Source organism: Lampetra planeri, chromosome 20 (assembly GCF_965212315.1).
Source record: "Lampetra planeri chromosome 20, kcLamPlan1.2.h2, whole genome shotgun sequence".
Taxonomy (NCBI): Eukaryota; Metazoa; Chordata; class Hyperoartia; order Petromyzontiformes; family Petromyzontidae; genus Lampetra; species Lampetra planeri.
The window spans coordinates 7,201,640-7,219,364 of NC_136126.1; the positions used below are offsets into that span (position 1 = coordinate 7,201,640).

Here is a 17,725-nt window from a genome sequence, read left to right on the forward strand (position 1 = left end):
TCGTCTGCACGGGACGGGGGTTCATCCAACACCGCCTGGCGACGAGGAGAGAGAGACCTCTACCAGCCGATCCTAGCTCTGGCTCCCCACAACGACCACGCCTTCGTCACGTGGTCCCACCCTTAAGTACCCCTCTGGCGGCTCCTCCCCCTGGCTCGGACCCGCCTTTGTTCTCGAAGGTACCCCCGTACCGCACACGTGACATGACGTGATCCTTAACTGTCAACTCGCTGGCACCTCCCTCTGTTCGCCCCCTCGTGGTTGCTCACACGACTCCTCTACACAATGACTGGCAAATGCAACGTGGCACGGAAAGGAAGCTCATTGCATGGTGGGGGCAACCCGAGAAAAACTGCCACGGCAAACGCACTGGAAATGTGATTGAAGGGAAGGCCCATCCATGCGAAGCATCAATCTGCCCATTGAGGCTGACAAATCTGCTTTACCCGACTGTGATGAGTGGCCGAATGGACATTCGCTCAGTTTCATCAGTGGTTATTGCCAATAAGCACCGCGTCCCATTTACAACTAACTACTTTTCAGTTATTTGTGTTGGCTATCTGCACCCAGTTAAATTTTAATTTCAAGTAAATGTGAAAAAAAAAGTTTAATTTCTTTCTATTCACAGTTATTTTGCAGGTAAAGTAAAAGAGATGCAATGCTATTAATGTGTATGCACATAGCTATTTAACAATTCCATTACATTATTTTAATTGCTCTATTTAACAAAACTTAGTTTTTCTGCCATGTTTTTTTCTTGATTAAGAGTTCCACAGAGTATTGCTTTAAGCCACAGGCTTATTAGCATGCCATGTCCTCTGAACATGTTGTTTTCATCAGCGATACAGTTAATCATCTTTACCTGGGGAAAAACAACAAATATCCCTGATTATGATCGTAAAAAGGAGGCACCTGAAGGCTCAAGAAACAAGAGACCCTTCAGCCGTCGCACTGGATGATTGCTTTCTTGTTCACAAATGAGACGTAACACATACCCAAGATAGTTCCATGCAGATATAACATTTGGCACTTTCAATCATTTTGCTCTAGAAATGTAATGAGACTCCTACTCACTGTCCCACTCAGGACAGGCAGTGGGAGTTTAGCAGTATGAGAAAAAACACTTTATATGATGTAGATTCTATGCACAAATTGAACATATTGGTTCCATCAATGAACTCCTCGGTTTTGCTGCTATGAGGGAGAACAAGATTATTTAGCCTACTTTGATGGATGTAATATGTAGAAGTTAAAGTAAGTGAAGATGCAGTTTGTTAAATAAAAATCGTTATATTTAGACGGATTGGAGACCTTAACATCGCTTGCTCCTTGAGTGTTCCGTTGAAACTTTCCAGCACTTAAAATATCCAATTACTGTGTAAATACTTCCTGCCCATAACACACACAGGTTATAAAGCAAGCCGTTCTATTCTCTGTGGAAAAAGTACATCCAAAATATGAATGAACATCTTATGAGGACAGACCAGTCAATGGGATATCATTTTACAGATCAGCTTAAAGGCAAGATTTAAAAATGAATGTATGAATATGAAGAGCAAAAACTACTGGCTTGTAAAGTACAGCAAATTTTCTTATAATTATCTTTGGTAATAGAAATGTCTCCAAGGCTTAAAGATATAACATGTTTGGAATACAAATGCTCTACTTCCAATGCACTTAATACCATAACAGATTGTGCAAATCAAAGCCTTGAATTTTAATGTAAAACATTAATCATACAGCCATCTCATATTTCAATACTTTTTTTTTACTCATTGTCTTCTATAAACATTAACTTTTGCAGCTTATATAACTTAGATTTGTGCTAATGTCAAATTATGGCATAATGAGACCATGTTGGCCCATTCCATTATAAAACCATTTGTCAGAATGGGTTAATTGTATTTTATGAAACCAGATTCCGACTCTATGAACTTAACCCAGGGCAAGTAAAAAAGGGCAAATCGAAATGAATTTCTCCAATAACAACACGAACATTTTGCACCCAAATCATTTTCGCAAGGCCGTATTGCTTCAAAACAATGCAGCTTGTATTATCATTGCTCCTCCTGCCACAGTCAAAGAGGCAAGTGTATTATTATTATTTGGGACCTTTTATTTTTTCAGTAAATCAGTTTAACCGGGAATGTGTTATCGATCTTCTGACAAACCACGGATGAATTCATAAAGTTTTGCTGCCGAATCGTGCAAAATCTATTTGGGTCGCATCAACACCACATGCAGCACTTGATAAAATCTCCTGCCGATGGGAGATTGGGCTGGTTTGCGAGGCGACCTTCACAGTGGGGCTAGCGGTGCAATAAATTGTGGCAATGCCAGGTGGGAGGTAATAATAGCGTGTACTTCCCCAGAATGCAATGCCCTACCTCTAATTTTCTCCTCCTCCTCCACCAGCTCCGCAAATGGCGTCGCGAAGATGCGAATCTGGTGTGAAAAGCTCGTCCGTTGATAACATAAGGGCTTGAATAAGTCTATTATGAAGGTAACATGCCTGCGTTTTGGCTATGTAATTGTACTTTTATTTAACAGTATTTTCAAGATGTTCTTTAAGAATGAAAATATATAAACTCCAATTATTGCATAGGAAATATCCGTTTAGTCTCGACAAAAATATCCCACATGTAGGATAGCGTAAGATTTTATTTGAACATAGTTACGGGCTACTTTCTGCAGTCTTGCTATTCATTGTTGCCACCTGTTAATTCAAATGTGATGATATAGTAGCCTCATCGTGCAAGATGGGATGTTGCACCTCAAAGGATTATGACCATTAGCAAAAAAATTATTATGGGTTGTTAAAAGTAACGTTGCATTTACAAGTCCATAAATGGTACCATAAACAATGGAAATAAATAAATATTGCCGTGCACGACAGCTTTAAAGTGAAAACTGTTTCCCTACAATGTTTATACAGGCATCTGCTTACAAACAATGATACAACCCACAATTCAAATATCAATAACCCAGGTCACATGGGAAACATTGTATTTAAATGTCTGGCGTTAAAATCAGCAGGACTCCCAGGGTTTTGATGGTACCAGCGTTAAAACTCAGTGTGCCCTTCATTACAGCTGAATGGAGCATGTTTACAACATTTGGACTGTATAAAGATATGATGCGGTCATTAAACCTTGCAGTTCACATGTGAACATTACAATTATAAAACCTGTACGATAAACAGTAATATTTATTTCACCAACCACAAGGATTTCGACCCAATTATGATACAAATGATGAATCTACTGACCAATTACAAAATGACAATACAGGGACAAAATGGATAAATATATCTCAGAACCCTTAATAAGTATACCCTCAATCATGTCAAGGAACAGCCCTGGAACATGACATTGTAGAACTATTTCTGGTACTACCTCAATAGGCTTCCAACATGAGACAAAGCAACTTCATGAGGAATCAAGAGTGCTTTTCTGCACATCACATTTTGATGTATACCCTAAATATGTTATCCTGAAGAGCTGAACAAAATAGACAACTTCTCTGCATGTTTTCAATGCTCCTCATATTAAAAAATATGCAGTATATATTAATTCGAAATCTAAAATGAGTCGTCAAATTACAGGGCAAAAGTAGTTTAGCTAACAGTATAAACTAATTGTAGCATTACAGCAAAAACATTTATTAAGTCAAATATTTGACAAAAACCCCATTTGTGGGGTTGGCCTTAAATTTTTTTTATTTAACATTTTTGGGTAATTTTCCATTTTTTTTACTCTTTAAAAATATTCATGTCACCCAATGTCTCTGCTGACTGCACAGCTCACTTCTGTGCGAGCTGCTTTGCATTGCCAAGGTCATTGTGAACATTTAACTGGTACGTGTATGGGCAGCAGCAGGAATAGCAGACACAATTTAGCACACAGCTTCTTTTACAGTAATAAGAGAACATCTTTAAAATTCCAAGATTCTATCTTCACATACAAGACTAGAATGGATTCATTCAAAGAATAGAGTCTAAAGCATTCGAACCAGACATTGTTTTTCCAGAATTGACCTCTGATAGGGGTACATTCACTGCAACAAAGTCAACGTAAAAATATATATATTGGTGAACCCACAGAAACAACTTGCCTAGAAATAGGAAAATGCAGTGAAGCATTGGTACGGCTCTCTAGTGCACTTTCACACATCACCGTCAGTACCAATTTAAGAGTATGCGCACCGATGCCATTAAGAGCTCTTGTAATTGTTGTTTATACCGCTTTCTATTAGTGCTAATGGCTAAACAAAAAGAGTTTTAGTCCTGACATTGGTGCAGAACGCCAATATGTCATGTTTGTAATACTCACTTTCTGAGCAGAATAATAAAGATACAATGCGCTGTGAAGCAGGACCATTGCACAAAAACATCACCACCTATTTTGTTTCCTTTTAAGGCAGTATTATTGACTAATGTGTTGGGGTTTTTTGTTACATATAATGCCCAACTTTGCATTCACTACAAAACTAAGTGGACCATAAACAAGCCAAAGCCGATAATTAATGCACTATTCCTTCACTTCATGACACTGGAAATTACATTGAATGTAAACCATCATTAATCACTGCCAGCTTTTATTGTCTCTTGCCCTAAACTTAAGTGGTTGAAAAGAACTCAAAACATTTGGAATTGATGGCACATGCTACTAAAAGCACTATTTTATTTTGTGCCTGGTTCGTTGTCCATCATATGAAGCCAACAGCTGCCAAATGATGTATCCACGAGCTGAATTGTTGCTCATGGTAGTGAAGCGATAGCAACGTTTACCAAACAAGCTTCATCGTAAACAATGTCAATAAAGTGTGGTGATTTACCTTTTATATTTCACAGTTTTTTTTATAAATGTTTACATAGAGATGTCCTCACCAAGGGTTCAGTTCAATAAAACATGTGCTTCTAAAGAATTTCCCCAGTAAGTCTACTTAGCTAATATTACCCAGTGATACACAAGCTCTGAATGTTTGACTGGGAACAAGTGTCACTTTAGGAATGGCACAGGCAAGGAGACATTGCAAGGCCACTCCCTGGACAAGTGGCATTCTGCAAAGGCACAGCTGAGGCAGACGTTCCAGGCAAAGCATGACTTAAATAAAATTGCAAGGCGCTATCGAAACAACGTTTAGCCATTAAATATAGAAAGGAACAAGCGAATAACGTTTTGTTTAGCAGTATCCGGTGAATTAAATTTTTCTGTCAAAAATTGTGTTTGGGAGCCCAAAATAGCAGGGCACCCTTTTGCATTTCGAGATCTGTTAGTCACCTGTTCATAGTCCTGTCATGCAGACACGGCATAAAGCATTTTCATTTTTGACATCACCTGCATCCCCCCCCTCCCTCGTCAGACTTAAACGTCTCAAATGGGGAAAGTAATGGTCACTGGAACAATCTTGACATCAGCTCTCTTAAACTGTCCCAATTCGTTCTTTAATGGATAAGTGCAACCATAGATACGCATACAATGTCTCCTTCATATGTGTGTCTCTTCATGTAACGAGAAGACCATTTTCCTCAGACTGATGAGGTAAATATTTCACGTCTCTCTGGAAACTCAGACCCAATATTTCCGAGGCCATGTCTCAGAAGTCCTACAGCAAATTTTAGGCTTAAAAGCCATCAATTTCTTACAGGTAATTTATATGTGTTAAGCATTCATTACATTTAATTTGCATGTACAATTATTGACAATCAAGGAGCAAAGATAGAGGGAAAATAACTATAATTTCCTTTTCATTTAACGTTTTGCTCATTCTTATGGATTACTTAAATGAGATATTTCAATTTAGGGGATAGCATGGACAACACATACAAATGCAAATAAAAAACAAGGAACTAATCACATGTGCATTCATTTCCAAGTAGGGCAAATAGAAAATAACTGTGCACACTTCATGATTAAAGCATTCTACTTTAATTTCCCTGAATAACAGTGCAATTACAAGACATCCGACAGCGTTGAAGCACAAACAATATCCCTTTACAACCGTAATCTCCAAACCGCGGCAAACAACAACAACAACAGGCTGCAGGAGAGAACCTGTGTAGCAGGGCACAAACCGGAACAGACGACAATCAGAAATTGCCATTACCTTGATTTCGTACTTGTCAGCACTTAGGAGGATGAATTCTCCTGGGCTGTGCATGAGGGACTCCACCATGCTTTGCTGAAAAACCACCTGCACGCACACGCACGCAATGCACACACGCAGAGATACATGCTTAAAATGGTGCACAAAGTCAGCTTGATAATTGTTTTTTTACCCTTCTATCTGGCAACAAAACTGACACCTTTTTTACAAGGAGTCATGTTTGCATAGACCACAATACCTGCAGCCATAATGCAAACAAAAAACATAACTCTGATAATGTGCACTGTCCTTGAAGTTGATTGGTCCACACCCGAGACCGCTTTCCTTAGAGCCTAGTCTCACATGGGTTGGACCAGATGACGCCAAAAGGCGCACAACTCAAAGACAATGCACCATCAGAGTATGAGAGCTTGGGGTAAGCATTTACACCATTGGAACCTCATTAAAAAAGGTGACAGTTTTGTTGCCAGATAGAAGGGTAAAAAACCAATTATCATATTTTTTACTGACAAATGAGGTTCCAATGGTGTAAAGTCAGCTTCTAAAACACTGCGCAATGCTGCAACAACAAAAATTACATTCGTAAACGGCACTGCATTAACAAAAATAGTTCTCATCTATTCATTTATACTTAATTGAGAATGTATTATATCAATGTAACACCAACAATATATTCAATCAACCTGTATCCCTAAAGCACCATAGTGCTAATCCCCAGAATCACAATCGCGTCAAAACTCCAGCTTCATCACCAAAACGATACACCTTGATATAATTAAGGATAGCCGATTTTTCGCCAACACTAAACCGTTGCATCTTATTACACGAATCTAATCTGCCATTCACAAGCAATTAACTGGGCAATACACTCTAATTGTTAAACTGGATAGCATGCGTTATTGTGCCAATGACGTCATGGCCCGATCAGTTTCAGTTTCATTTCATTTATTAGGTAAAGCTCTGTAAGCCATGAGGCTCTTGACTCGGGTGCAACCGCAACAAACAAAAACATGAACAAGAAACATCTTAAAGTGACGACGCGCAACAGAAACATCCAGGAAAAAACAGCAAAGTCTTCCATTTAAAACACCGTATATCAACGCTGAGTGCAAAAATCCCAATGGGATGCAAGTCTAACAATAACAACCATAAGACAATTTAGATAAAGTTATCAGGCTGACTCCATACTTCAACAAACATGGCTTAACCATACGTTTTTCAAATCGACAATATAAAGCTATAAAAACAATGTAACAGTAAGCATAGGAGCTGTGATTCCAATGTAACAATAAACGATATACATAACATGTACGACCAAACTTTGCAGCCATAGCTGGCAGCATGAGTCACCCCATAACAGCAGGAGTATCAGCAGGAGTATACAAAATTTGCAATGCACCTTTCAATTTCAGCGCACTATAATCGAAACTCAAGATCATACTTGCAGCAGATATCCGGAGCGGTGCATTTGATTTCAGGTCACTGCATAGCAGTGGCAGCTAGGGTTGTACAGCTCCTCAAGAGCAGTTTTGAGTGCAGATCTCACAGGTAATGATCCAAGTTGCAGTTTATTGGCGATAGCATTCCAGACCCTGAGGGCATCAACATCAAAGGACCTTCCTCCAGTATTTGTACAGCAATAAGGTAAATGAGCGAAAACCTTAGGTCACATTTGTTCTTCAAAACATTGAGGAGATCCAGCAGGTAGAGTCTGCCGATTCTTTTGTAAGTACGTCATGAATAAATAAGATCTGATGCACAAGACGTCGATCAGGAAGCTCTTTCACGTTAGAGTGGAGGTTTTGTTAACACAATGCTGTACGTAACCTCTGGCAAAACGTCATGTAGATAATTGTCAAGTATTGATTTGCTCTTCAACTTTTTGCAGTTTTGCTGAGAAAGCAAATCAATGGGCATATATGCCCACATGACAACTTGATATTATTGGCTCAGTTGGATGGTGGAGGGTTGAAGTAAAACATTGGCATTATATTCTTGGTTCTTTCGGTAAAGTCACGTAGAAGGGAAATAATAAAATAATATAAATATTTCTATTATTTCAGTATTTAATAATAAAATAACAGAAATATATATTTTTATGTTATAACTATAGTATTTTATTATTTAATATTTAATAATAAAATAACATAAATATTTATTTTTATGTTATAACTATAGTATTTTATTATTTAATAATAAAATAATATTTATATTTATATTATATTTATATTATTTTATTATTTCCCTTCTACGTGACTTTACCGAAAGAACCAAGAATATGAATCTCTGCAGTCACGAAAGCTTTAAATCAAAATTGGCATTATACTGACACGATCTAACCCAAAATAAACTACTATAATTATAAATCAGCAGATCTTGGGTACCAGACAAATCCTTCAAAAATCTCAAGCATTACTAATGTAAACGGATTTACTTTAACAGCGAAATTAAACAATTCTGCTGACAATACATTGGGTGAAGACTTGTTCTTGCGAGGACAAACAAAGGGGGCAAATCCCCCTGGCAGTGAATTTATGGGCCCCTAATCACCATTTCTATCAAACGCCACACACCTCTGAGGCAGAGAAGTCTCTAGGAAGAAAGGTAAACAAAACTATGAAACTAAAACAAATACAATTAAACGAAACAGGGATAAGGTTTGTCGAGCACTCAATAATAGAGTTACGTATTTCGTGAAGGTGACATTTCTTTCAGTTTCTGCCTGCTAAAGCATATTCGCAGTTTCAACACGAGGTAGCCTTCTGTCCTTTTTAAATCCTTTATATTAAGTTCACTTGCTTGCTTGCGCGCTTACGACCGTGCAAATCTTTCGGTCGTTTTTTAACCCACTTCCCGTGATCCAATCGAGCTGACATTTTGCACACAGACTCGTTGTGCGGGACAATTTATTTTGGTGAATTTTTTTCCAAAATTTGACACTTTTTAGGGAATTCTTTTTTATATTTAATTACCAATTGCTTAATGGTGGCAGGCAATCATCTGACCCATAGGTGGCAGCCATCTCAAGCCAGAGGACGAGAGGACTCTAGCCGCTACGCATATAAAGGATTTATAGTTAAAAACTTTGTTTTTACGGGTTAATTTTTTCTGGTCCAATTTCCACCAGAGATCGAGACAGGGCTACGCATCGACGTGTCACTGGAGCTGTTGGTTCTTCGCTGTTGAGGTGACGACCCACTGGTTTGGGCATACAGTAAAACCTTGGATTGCAAGTAACTTGGTCTGCGAGTGTTTTGCAAGACGAGCAAACTTTTTAAATAAATATTAATTTGATAAACGAGCGAGGGGTCTTGCAATACGTGATCACAACTGATATACGAGTGCTTTGGATTACAAACACGTTTCCGGAACGAATTATGCTCGCAATCCAAGGTTTTACTGCATCTGTACGGCGAGTTGACAGAAGATGCAGAACAAAACTATCACCGAGCCGTTTTACTAGATAATCCAATGTAGTGGAGGCCACAATGTTTTGCACGTAATGCATTAAACCATATTGGTGGATGCGCATATAGAATATGCTCTGGGTGTTTTTATCTGTGTATTAGTTGATGTGTTGCATCATCTTCGATTTCATTGGACGGTGCCTGGGATCTATTACTGCGAGCTAACGAAATTATTTGATGTGATATGAAGGGGCCCATTGCCTGAAAAGTCGCCGATCATACATATATATATATTTTTATTATCTTAAGGCAGCGTCGTTGGTGAGGGCGTTACGTTTTTAATATTGCTATTTTTTTGCATTTAACTGTGCACTAGCAGGTCCCAGAAGTGTTTTCCTGCAGAATGTACATAGAGGTGGTTCCTTAAAAATGTTGGCAACACTTGCGTTGCTCCTGATAATGTGAAAATTGTTAAGGAAAATCTTTTTGATAGCCAGGTTTGAAGGGTGACATGTCAGGACAACTCACACTCTGCTCGATCATTCAGGTGACTCGTATTTTGGCTGCACGGTGCACCAAATGGGCATGTTGGTTGGCTGTCGACTAACTCTTCAGGTTATTCATCATTTTCATCTCATTGGCTTTGTCATTGAAATCTCCAATGTTGCTGCACAAGTGATGGAGGCGGTGAAATTGTGAAAATTGTATTTCCGAGTTGGTGTGGGGCAGGGTGCAATGGTGCGTAGAGCAGGTGGGAGCGTGAGTCTGTTGGTTTGTATGACACAGTTGTGGCTAATTTATAATCTTGGGTGAGTAGTCTTACGTCCAGAAAGGAGAGGATGATTTTTGTTATTAGCGAAGTGAACTCATTAATGGAAGAAAACTGTGAACACATTTAACAAAGGCAGGAGGCAATGACAATGCAACTATCGATAGATCTCCACAATGTTGAATGGCCCCAAACAAATATTAAGTCCAGTGTTGATATACACAGGTCCAAGGAAGCAGGCAATTGAGAATCTGACTATGGCTACTCATAAATGTGGCTTTATACCTGGCTACCTTGTACTGGCCTTCGGGCCATTTGTGCCAGGGCAAGCAAGGTCATCGATGGGCAGCTCGAGGAGCTAATGCCTGTGCCAATGCACACAACCGATGCTTATGAGATGCTCGGTTTATACCCCTGGGGCGAATGAGTGAAAAAAGAATCATCACTTCCATGGTATTGAAAGGTTACGTGTCTGACAGTTTTAATTGGAGTTCGCACATCTTGAAATCGGGTTTGGCAGTATATAACAAGCCGATTGTGGAAACTAAGTTAATAAAAAAAATTGGCATTTAATGATGCATTGATTCAGCAAATAAAACAAGATATTTACATTGCATACAGTTGTGTGGGTGAATAATCTATTTTATCATTACACATTGCATGCATTTATGTTGAACTTCTTTCATCCTGGATGTAGCCAACCATGGGAGGTACACAATTGCAGCCACTGAAGGCTCTACATTCACCACAACGGTCAAAAGAAAATCCATTCTTTAATCTAATCGTTACCCCTAATCGTGACAAGTCATCAAATTGCATGGTGGAGGGGGGGGGGGGCAGCCAGTGGAGGAATCGTTACATGTCTAGTAGAAAATCCATTAAAGCCGATCCTTTAAAAGTGACACTTGATTAGTTTTAACAGCTGGGAGAAGAGAAGGCAAATGTTAACCTTGAAAGAAGCACCTGATATTGCCATGTATACTCTTTGGTTCTTTCGGTAAAGTCACGTAGTGAGAAATAAAATAAAATAAAAAAATATTTCTATCTACGTGACTTTACCGAAAGAACCAAAGAGTATGGATTCCTGCAGTCACGAAAGCTTCAAGTCAAGATTGCCACGTAGATCTCGACTGCACACTGGCTGCAGAAACACTCACGCCTCAAGAATCACTTCGAAGGAATTATAAATGCTGTTAATATATCTCCGTAAATTCCGATTAAGTTAACAAGTGCTAGTCAATGCAAAGTTTTCGAAAATAAATATTAATCTGTGGGATTGCGGAATTAATATCTGTATTTAAAGACTCATAGTTAAAAATAAACAAGTAAACATGCATTTTAATTGACTTCCATAACCAAAGGGAGAAATCGCCTTGATTTTGTTAAAAACTAATTATTGCATGGCCTTTTTTAGCACAGAAGCAGAATCCAGTCTGAACTTTTTCCACAATGAAAAGATTTCTTATTCACCGTGTCAGGAGGCAGAACATATTTATGGCGCCCGTGACAAGCCACTGTAATGGGTCAACTGTGGTCAAGTGTCTCTGCACAACAACACATTCTCACGAAACGTTCTGTTTTAACTTCAACAGAATTTTTTTCCCCAACTCTCTCAGTCTTTCAAGGATGGATAAACCCACAAGCAAGTGCTTGGGATTTTTGCACACAGCATTGGTGTACGGTGATTTTTTTCTGCAATATTTTGCTGTCTTTTCTTGGATTTTCTGTTTGCACTTAGTCACATATTCACTTTAAGATGTTTTTTGTTCATGTTTTTGTTTTTTGTTTGTTGCGGTTGCAACCGATTCAAGAGCCGAATGGCTCACAGGGCTATACCTAATAAATGCACTTGAACTTGAACTACAGCAAAGACACAGACATGTGCAATGGCTGCTTCATGAAACATCAAGATAGTAGAACTAGGGTCATAGATAAGTGAAACCAAAGCACATTATACAGGGTTGCCCAGGATTATGACTTCATCTGACAGCGTATAATTATCTGCACTTACCACGAGCCATTAAGTAATGTCATTGCAATTTTTTTCCACGAAACAAACTCGTTAAAAGCTCTCTGAGCATGAGGTTAGGCCAGCAGACAATTTTTAGTGACCCCAAGACAGACTGCAGAGATGGGTTCCTTCAATACCATCAAGAACAAACCCTTACCATACCGTAACCTAACCCCTTAAATAATCCATACCGTGTATTCAAGCCTACTGGGACCAAGATAACCATTCCCCATCATATTCTTGGTTCTTTCGGTAAAGTCACGTAGAAGGGGAATAATAAAATAATAAAAATATAAAACAACAAAATTCTCACGACGTTTGGACTGCAACACAAGCATTCATCATCTACGTGACTTTACCGAAAGAACCAAGAATATGAATCCCTGCAGTCACGAACGCTTTAAATCAAAGTTAAAAACATTCCCCATCAGTTTAGTTTGTGATCAAAATAGAGCAACACGAGAAATAATTGAAATACATACTTGACCCACAATGTTACTTCATAAATGTATATGCTGTCTTTAAAACTGATATCTTTTTCAGCCACCACCTCACCATGTAGCTGCTAATTTTGCATGGGATCTATTGAGCCAACCTCACGAAATAAAGTTCAACGCCACGGCCACAGTCCAGCTCTGAAAGGAAAAGATGTTTCTGTTTAATTACATTTGAGCCTTTTAGAATCAAACTACTCAAGGTGTGAACTTCCAGTATTTAATAAATAAAGTCACACAGTTATGCATTCTGTGGTCCAACCAGCTGCACAAGACGTTGATGTAAAATTATATTTTTAAAACCTTTTAGCATACTCCAATGCTTGTCATGATGTGTTGACCACCTGCAATGGTTGCCAATACCATCATCGGTTGATGGTCGACCATCAACCGAATCGGGACCGGGCACGGCCGATACAGCCACCTGATACACAAATGGTGCATCAGATATTCGGCGGCGTGCTGTCTTCACTCCTTTAAAGGAGGAATGGAGGCAATCCACTCTACTTATGAACAAGCAATTGAGTGGCTAACACATTTGTAATAACACATTTGATTTGCTGTTATTAATCCATAAAAAAAAAAGTAAGACCTCTCCACCGCCCACCCTATGTTGTGCAAATGTGTGGGCAGTGCTAGTTATTATAATATTAATAAATTTAGACCCCCACCAGATGTACAGGTTAACAAAACCATGTTATAAAAAAAAACACAACAGAGCATTCTGCTAACCTTGTTATTTTATTTTTTCCATTTCATATTCCCAAATGCCAATCTATGATCGCTTAATTCATGAATTATTTATTGTTATGTTAATCTGACCTGTGTTAGCACATCTTAGAAGTGTGACACACAGTGGCAGAATACTTTCAATTTCAGACGTGACATTGTTCCCTAATTAAATAATGGGTCAATTTCCTGACAGTAAAATTTATTTATTTACCAGCAGATTCAAAAGCTCTGTTAATTGCTTGAATAACAAGTTTATTTAATTTCACATTACTTATTTGTTCATATATCGGATAGTCTGGGTGTTAATTCTAGATTTGACGCTTTCGTGACTGCAAGAATTCATATTCTTAGGTTTTTTCGGTAAAGTCACGTAAGTAAAAAATTTAAATTAATAATAATAAAAGTAAAATAAAAATCACGACGTTTCGGAGGCAACACAAGCTTCCGTCTTCAGGTGGAACCGTCACAGCCCGACAGCTGTATCAAGTAAATGAGGGATTACAGGAGATACCACTCCGTATATATATTATTATACCATTATTATTATACCATTATATATACGGAGTGGTATCTCCTGTAATCCCTCATTTACTTGATACAGCTGTCGGGCTGTGACGGTTCCACCTGAAGACGGAAGCTTGTGTTGCCTCCGAAACGTCGTGATTTTTTTCTTTTACTTTTATTAATTTTAATTTTTTACCTACGTGACTTTACCGAAAAAAACCTAAGAATATAGTCTGGGTGTTGACTGTGAACTGCGGACAGCTGTATTCATAAGAAGGCTCACATGGATTGTAGGGATTTTTAGATATTGAGGACGATTAATTGTCCATGGATTTGGCCGTCTCTTGTGGAAAAGTTAAATCCGCAAGCAAATGTGAGCATCAAACCTATTGCCCCACATAAAAAGACAGCGTGATGTGCATTTACTCTGCCTGCACAATCCGCAACTTAACAGCCAGGCGTGTAATCTCAGACCTTACCCTGCTGCTCCCAATAATTAATGCCCTAATAAGCGTGAATTGCTTTGTGGCCTTGGCCAGTTTGATGGAAATGCTGCGCAAGTGCACACCAACCCAAGATGCACATTATAAACCCTTAATACTTGCAACAGGGCCATTAAGTTACAGTACACATCTCACAAGAGGAAAACAGCATGGTGGTATTGAATATATTTCTTGTTCCCTCCCGACATGGAAGCCTGGTGAGCATCTTTTCTGGCACCTGAAGCGTCAACTTAATGGAAGGTCGACAGCATCAATCGATTAGCCCAAACAGAACATCATTCAGGGATTCTTGGAGTAGTATTATATATATCTCAAAGGACATAAACCTGTTTATTGCCAAGGATGAAAATTCGCCACTGACTTGAGTATTGTTTTCATTGCAATTTTTCCACACCCTGTCCAAAATAAAATCACAAATTGTCTATGACAAATTATGCTTCAGAGAAGCCAGTAAAACTGCAGCTTTGAAGTTCAAAACATGTATTGCGCACCTGACTGTTTAGTATTGTCAAGAGTATAAGCTGAACAAGCCAATATGGCAAAAGAGCAGTATATACTGATGTCTCTTAACAGAACCTTTATTGATATCTCTGAACTGCCCATGATAATTACACATCATGCTTATATACACTTGCACAGACTCGTATTCCCACAATTGCATTAATTATTAATGTAATGTTTTAAAAAATCTAATTTCAAAGTGATGCAATGTAAGACCCGGTTGAAACCTTTAAAAAAAAAACATGGGAGTTAAAATGGTAGACTAAAGGATAAGAAATGTACACCCATAAAAACTCTTTGCTTTTTTCGGTAAAGTCACGTAGGTAAAACAATTTAAATAAATTAAATCACGACGTTTCGGGCGCAACACAAGCATCCTTCTTCAGGTGAAGACAACTTAGTGAAAGCACAACTGCGTAAGTGTGTCCAACTTCAAATCTAGAAGTACACTCATAACCTTTGTTTAATCCAGACAATGATGGAGCCCCTAAACATTGAATGGATATGCCTATAGCATTGAGTAAAAAAATGCTTTCATGTTGCAAAATGATGACCCCCTGTCAAATCTGGAAGACTGATGTGCTGTGACTAATGCTGCACAGTTAAAAATATGTATTAATTATGACTTTAAATAGGATGATTCTCAGAACAGTGGCAACACCTACTCAGTCGAGATGATGGCTCATTGACTTAAGTGTTGAAAGATATATTTGATTTTTCTGTTTAGCCCATTTTATTGGACTGCCGCTAACATTACAAATAATAGTTTTCATCATCAGATATACCATAAGTTTTTAAAAGAATAAGTATCTGTTATTGTAATAGATATTTCTACGACACTTTTTAAAGCCAATTAATTACATTTGGATGACTTAGATATTGTATTCTTGGTTCTTTCGGTAAAGTCACATAGAAGGGAAATAATAAAATAATACAAATATTAAACAATATAATTCTCACGACGTTTCGACTGCAACACAAGCAATCATCATCAGGTGTGAAATCTACTGCAAGAAATTTTATTTTATTATTGTATTATTTCCCTTTTACGTGACTTTACCGAAAGAACCAAGAATATGCATCCCTACAGTCACGAAAGCTTTAAATCAAGACTTAGATAATGTTTTGGGTTTAACATACCCACAATTTACTACGCCTTTGTTGCCACATGACTTGTGAGAAATTTGATCGTCTCGGGAGAGTTAAGCAATATCCATGCACACTCAAAACCCATTCTACAAATACAAAGCAACGGGAACTTCAGAATGTGCTCAAGTGTTAACTTTTTCGACGGTTTTACTTAACTCGACTCCTATGTTTGTCGTGGTCAAATCTTGTCATCAAAATTTAGTCTATTTCCCGTTATCCAATCAATTCCAAATTTTGCACACGTACTCAGATCCGGTGACAATGCATGCTACTTTAAAGCAATTATCATTTTGTATGGACGCCTTATTATTTATATATTTGTGAAGGTAAAATCCGCCGCGGTCCCTAAACTCTGGAATCGCCTCGCCCAAGAAGCTGGCGCCACGTGTCTCAGGCGCGTCTGCTCCGTGTGAACGAGTTACAGAAGTAATCAATTAATTCAAGTCAGCGTTGATGTGGGAGCAGGCGCCGCATCATTGACGTACTTCTTGACCGTGAGTTAAACGAAGTTGCTCATTAAACCGTTGTTTAAACACTTTTTTTGAGGAGTTTATTGATTGCTAAAACACAAAAAAATATTATCAGTCCACCAGAGGGTGCTGCATTGACATTACATAATGAGATGGTTGGCAATGACTGGTCATCCGCAGGACAGGAAATCCTGACCCACCTTTAAACACCACCAGAATTCCTTCCAGTGACTTGAGAAGACCATGCCCATGGAGACTCTTGATTTTACAAGCCCCCCCACCCCCAGTGCCTGTTCTAAACCTCATCCTTTCAATGTTCAGGCAGTCAACAAAAAACTCGACATCTGGACAATGCATCTCGCCATGGCACAGATTTTCCTCCCAACCCGGGAATGGCCATGAGAGGCATGTTCTTGGTTCCAGAAAATTCACAAACCAATGCTGTCTGACCCAATGCGAGGCAATCAGCAGAACCGATGCTCCTTCCCTGCTTATCTTGGCCAACACCCTCAGCAGGATGGACCAAGGGGGGTATGTGTACAGACTTGACCAGGTCCAGGAAATTGTAAACGTGTCTGCTGCAATGGCCCTTAAGCAGAAAAAGCAGGTGCAGAACCACGGTAACTGATGATTGAACTCACAAGAAGGTGTGTGGTGAAAGGCCTGAACTGGCATCGAACCTGCTTGAACACCTTGGGGTGTAGAGTCTATTCCCCCACATCGAGCCACCCTTAGTAGGTCCACAACCACATAGTCTGCCCCTGCCAGATGACAAGCCAGTTTTTTCAGATACTCTGGAAGCAGAAGTGATGCATTCCGCGATGTCCGATTCCTCGAGCGAAATGTCTCCAGCACGGTCAACTGTGATTGTACCTGTTTAGTAAGATTGAGTTAGCACCTGATTCTGGTTGTCAAAAAGCACAGGAGATCCTGCGGAAAGATTAATTCCTTGGACCTTTCATTGCTTGATGAATCCTGATCCAAGGACAACCCAGAAGATAAGTAACATCCTCTATTAAGTCCCTTTCATCTTGGCTCTCGTGTGTGCAGCTCGTTTCTTACAGCCTCTTGCATGAA

At 38.9% G+C, this 17,725-nt stretch overlaps 1 protein-coding gene across 4 annotated transcripts in view; it reads right to left on the reverse strand.

Annotated features, from left to right (window-relative positions):
* The window catches only part of FBXW2 (F-box and WD repeat domain containing 2), a 127,086-nt gene that overhangs the window by 13,379 nt on the left and 95,982 nt on the right, over nucleotides 1-17,725 (reverse strand). For all 4 annotated transcript variants that reach the window (XM_078603446.1, XM_078603444.1, XM_078603445.1 and 1 more), the window contains one exon: nucleotides 6,109-6,195. In XM_078603446.1, the coding sequence (XP_078459572.1) occupies nucleotides 6,109-6,195 (87 nt within the window). The remainder of the gene's footprint in view (nucleotides 1-6,108; nucleotides 6,196-17,725) is intronic.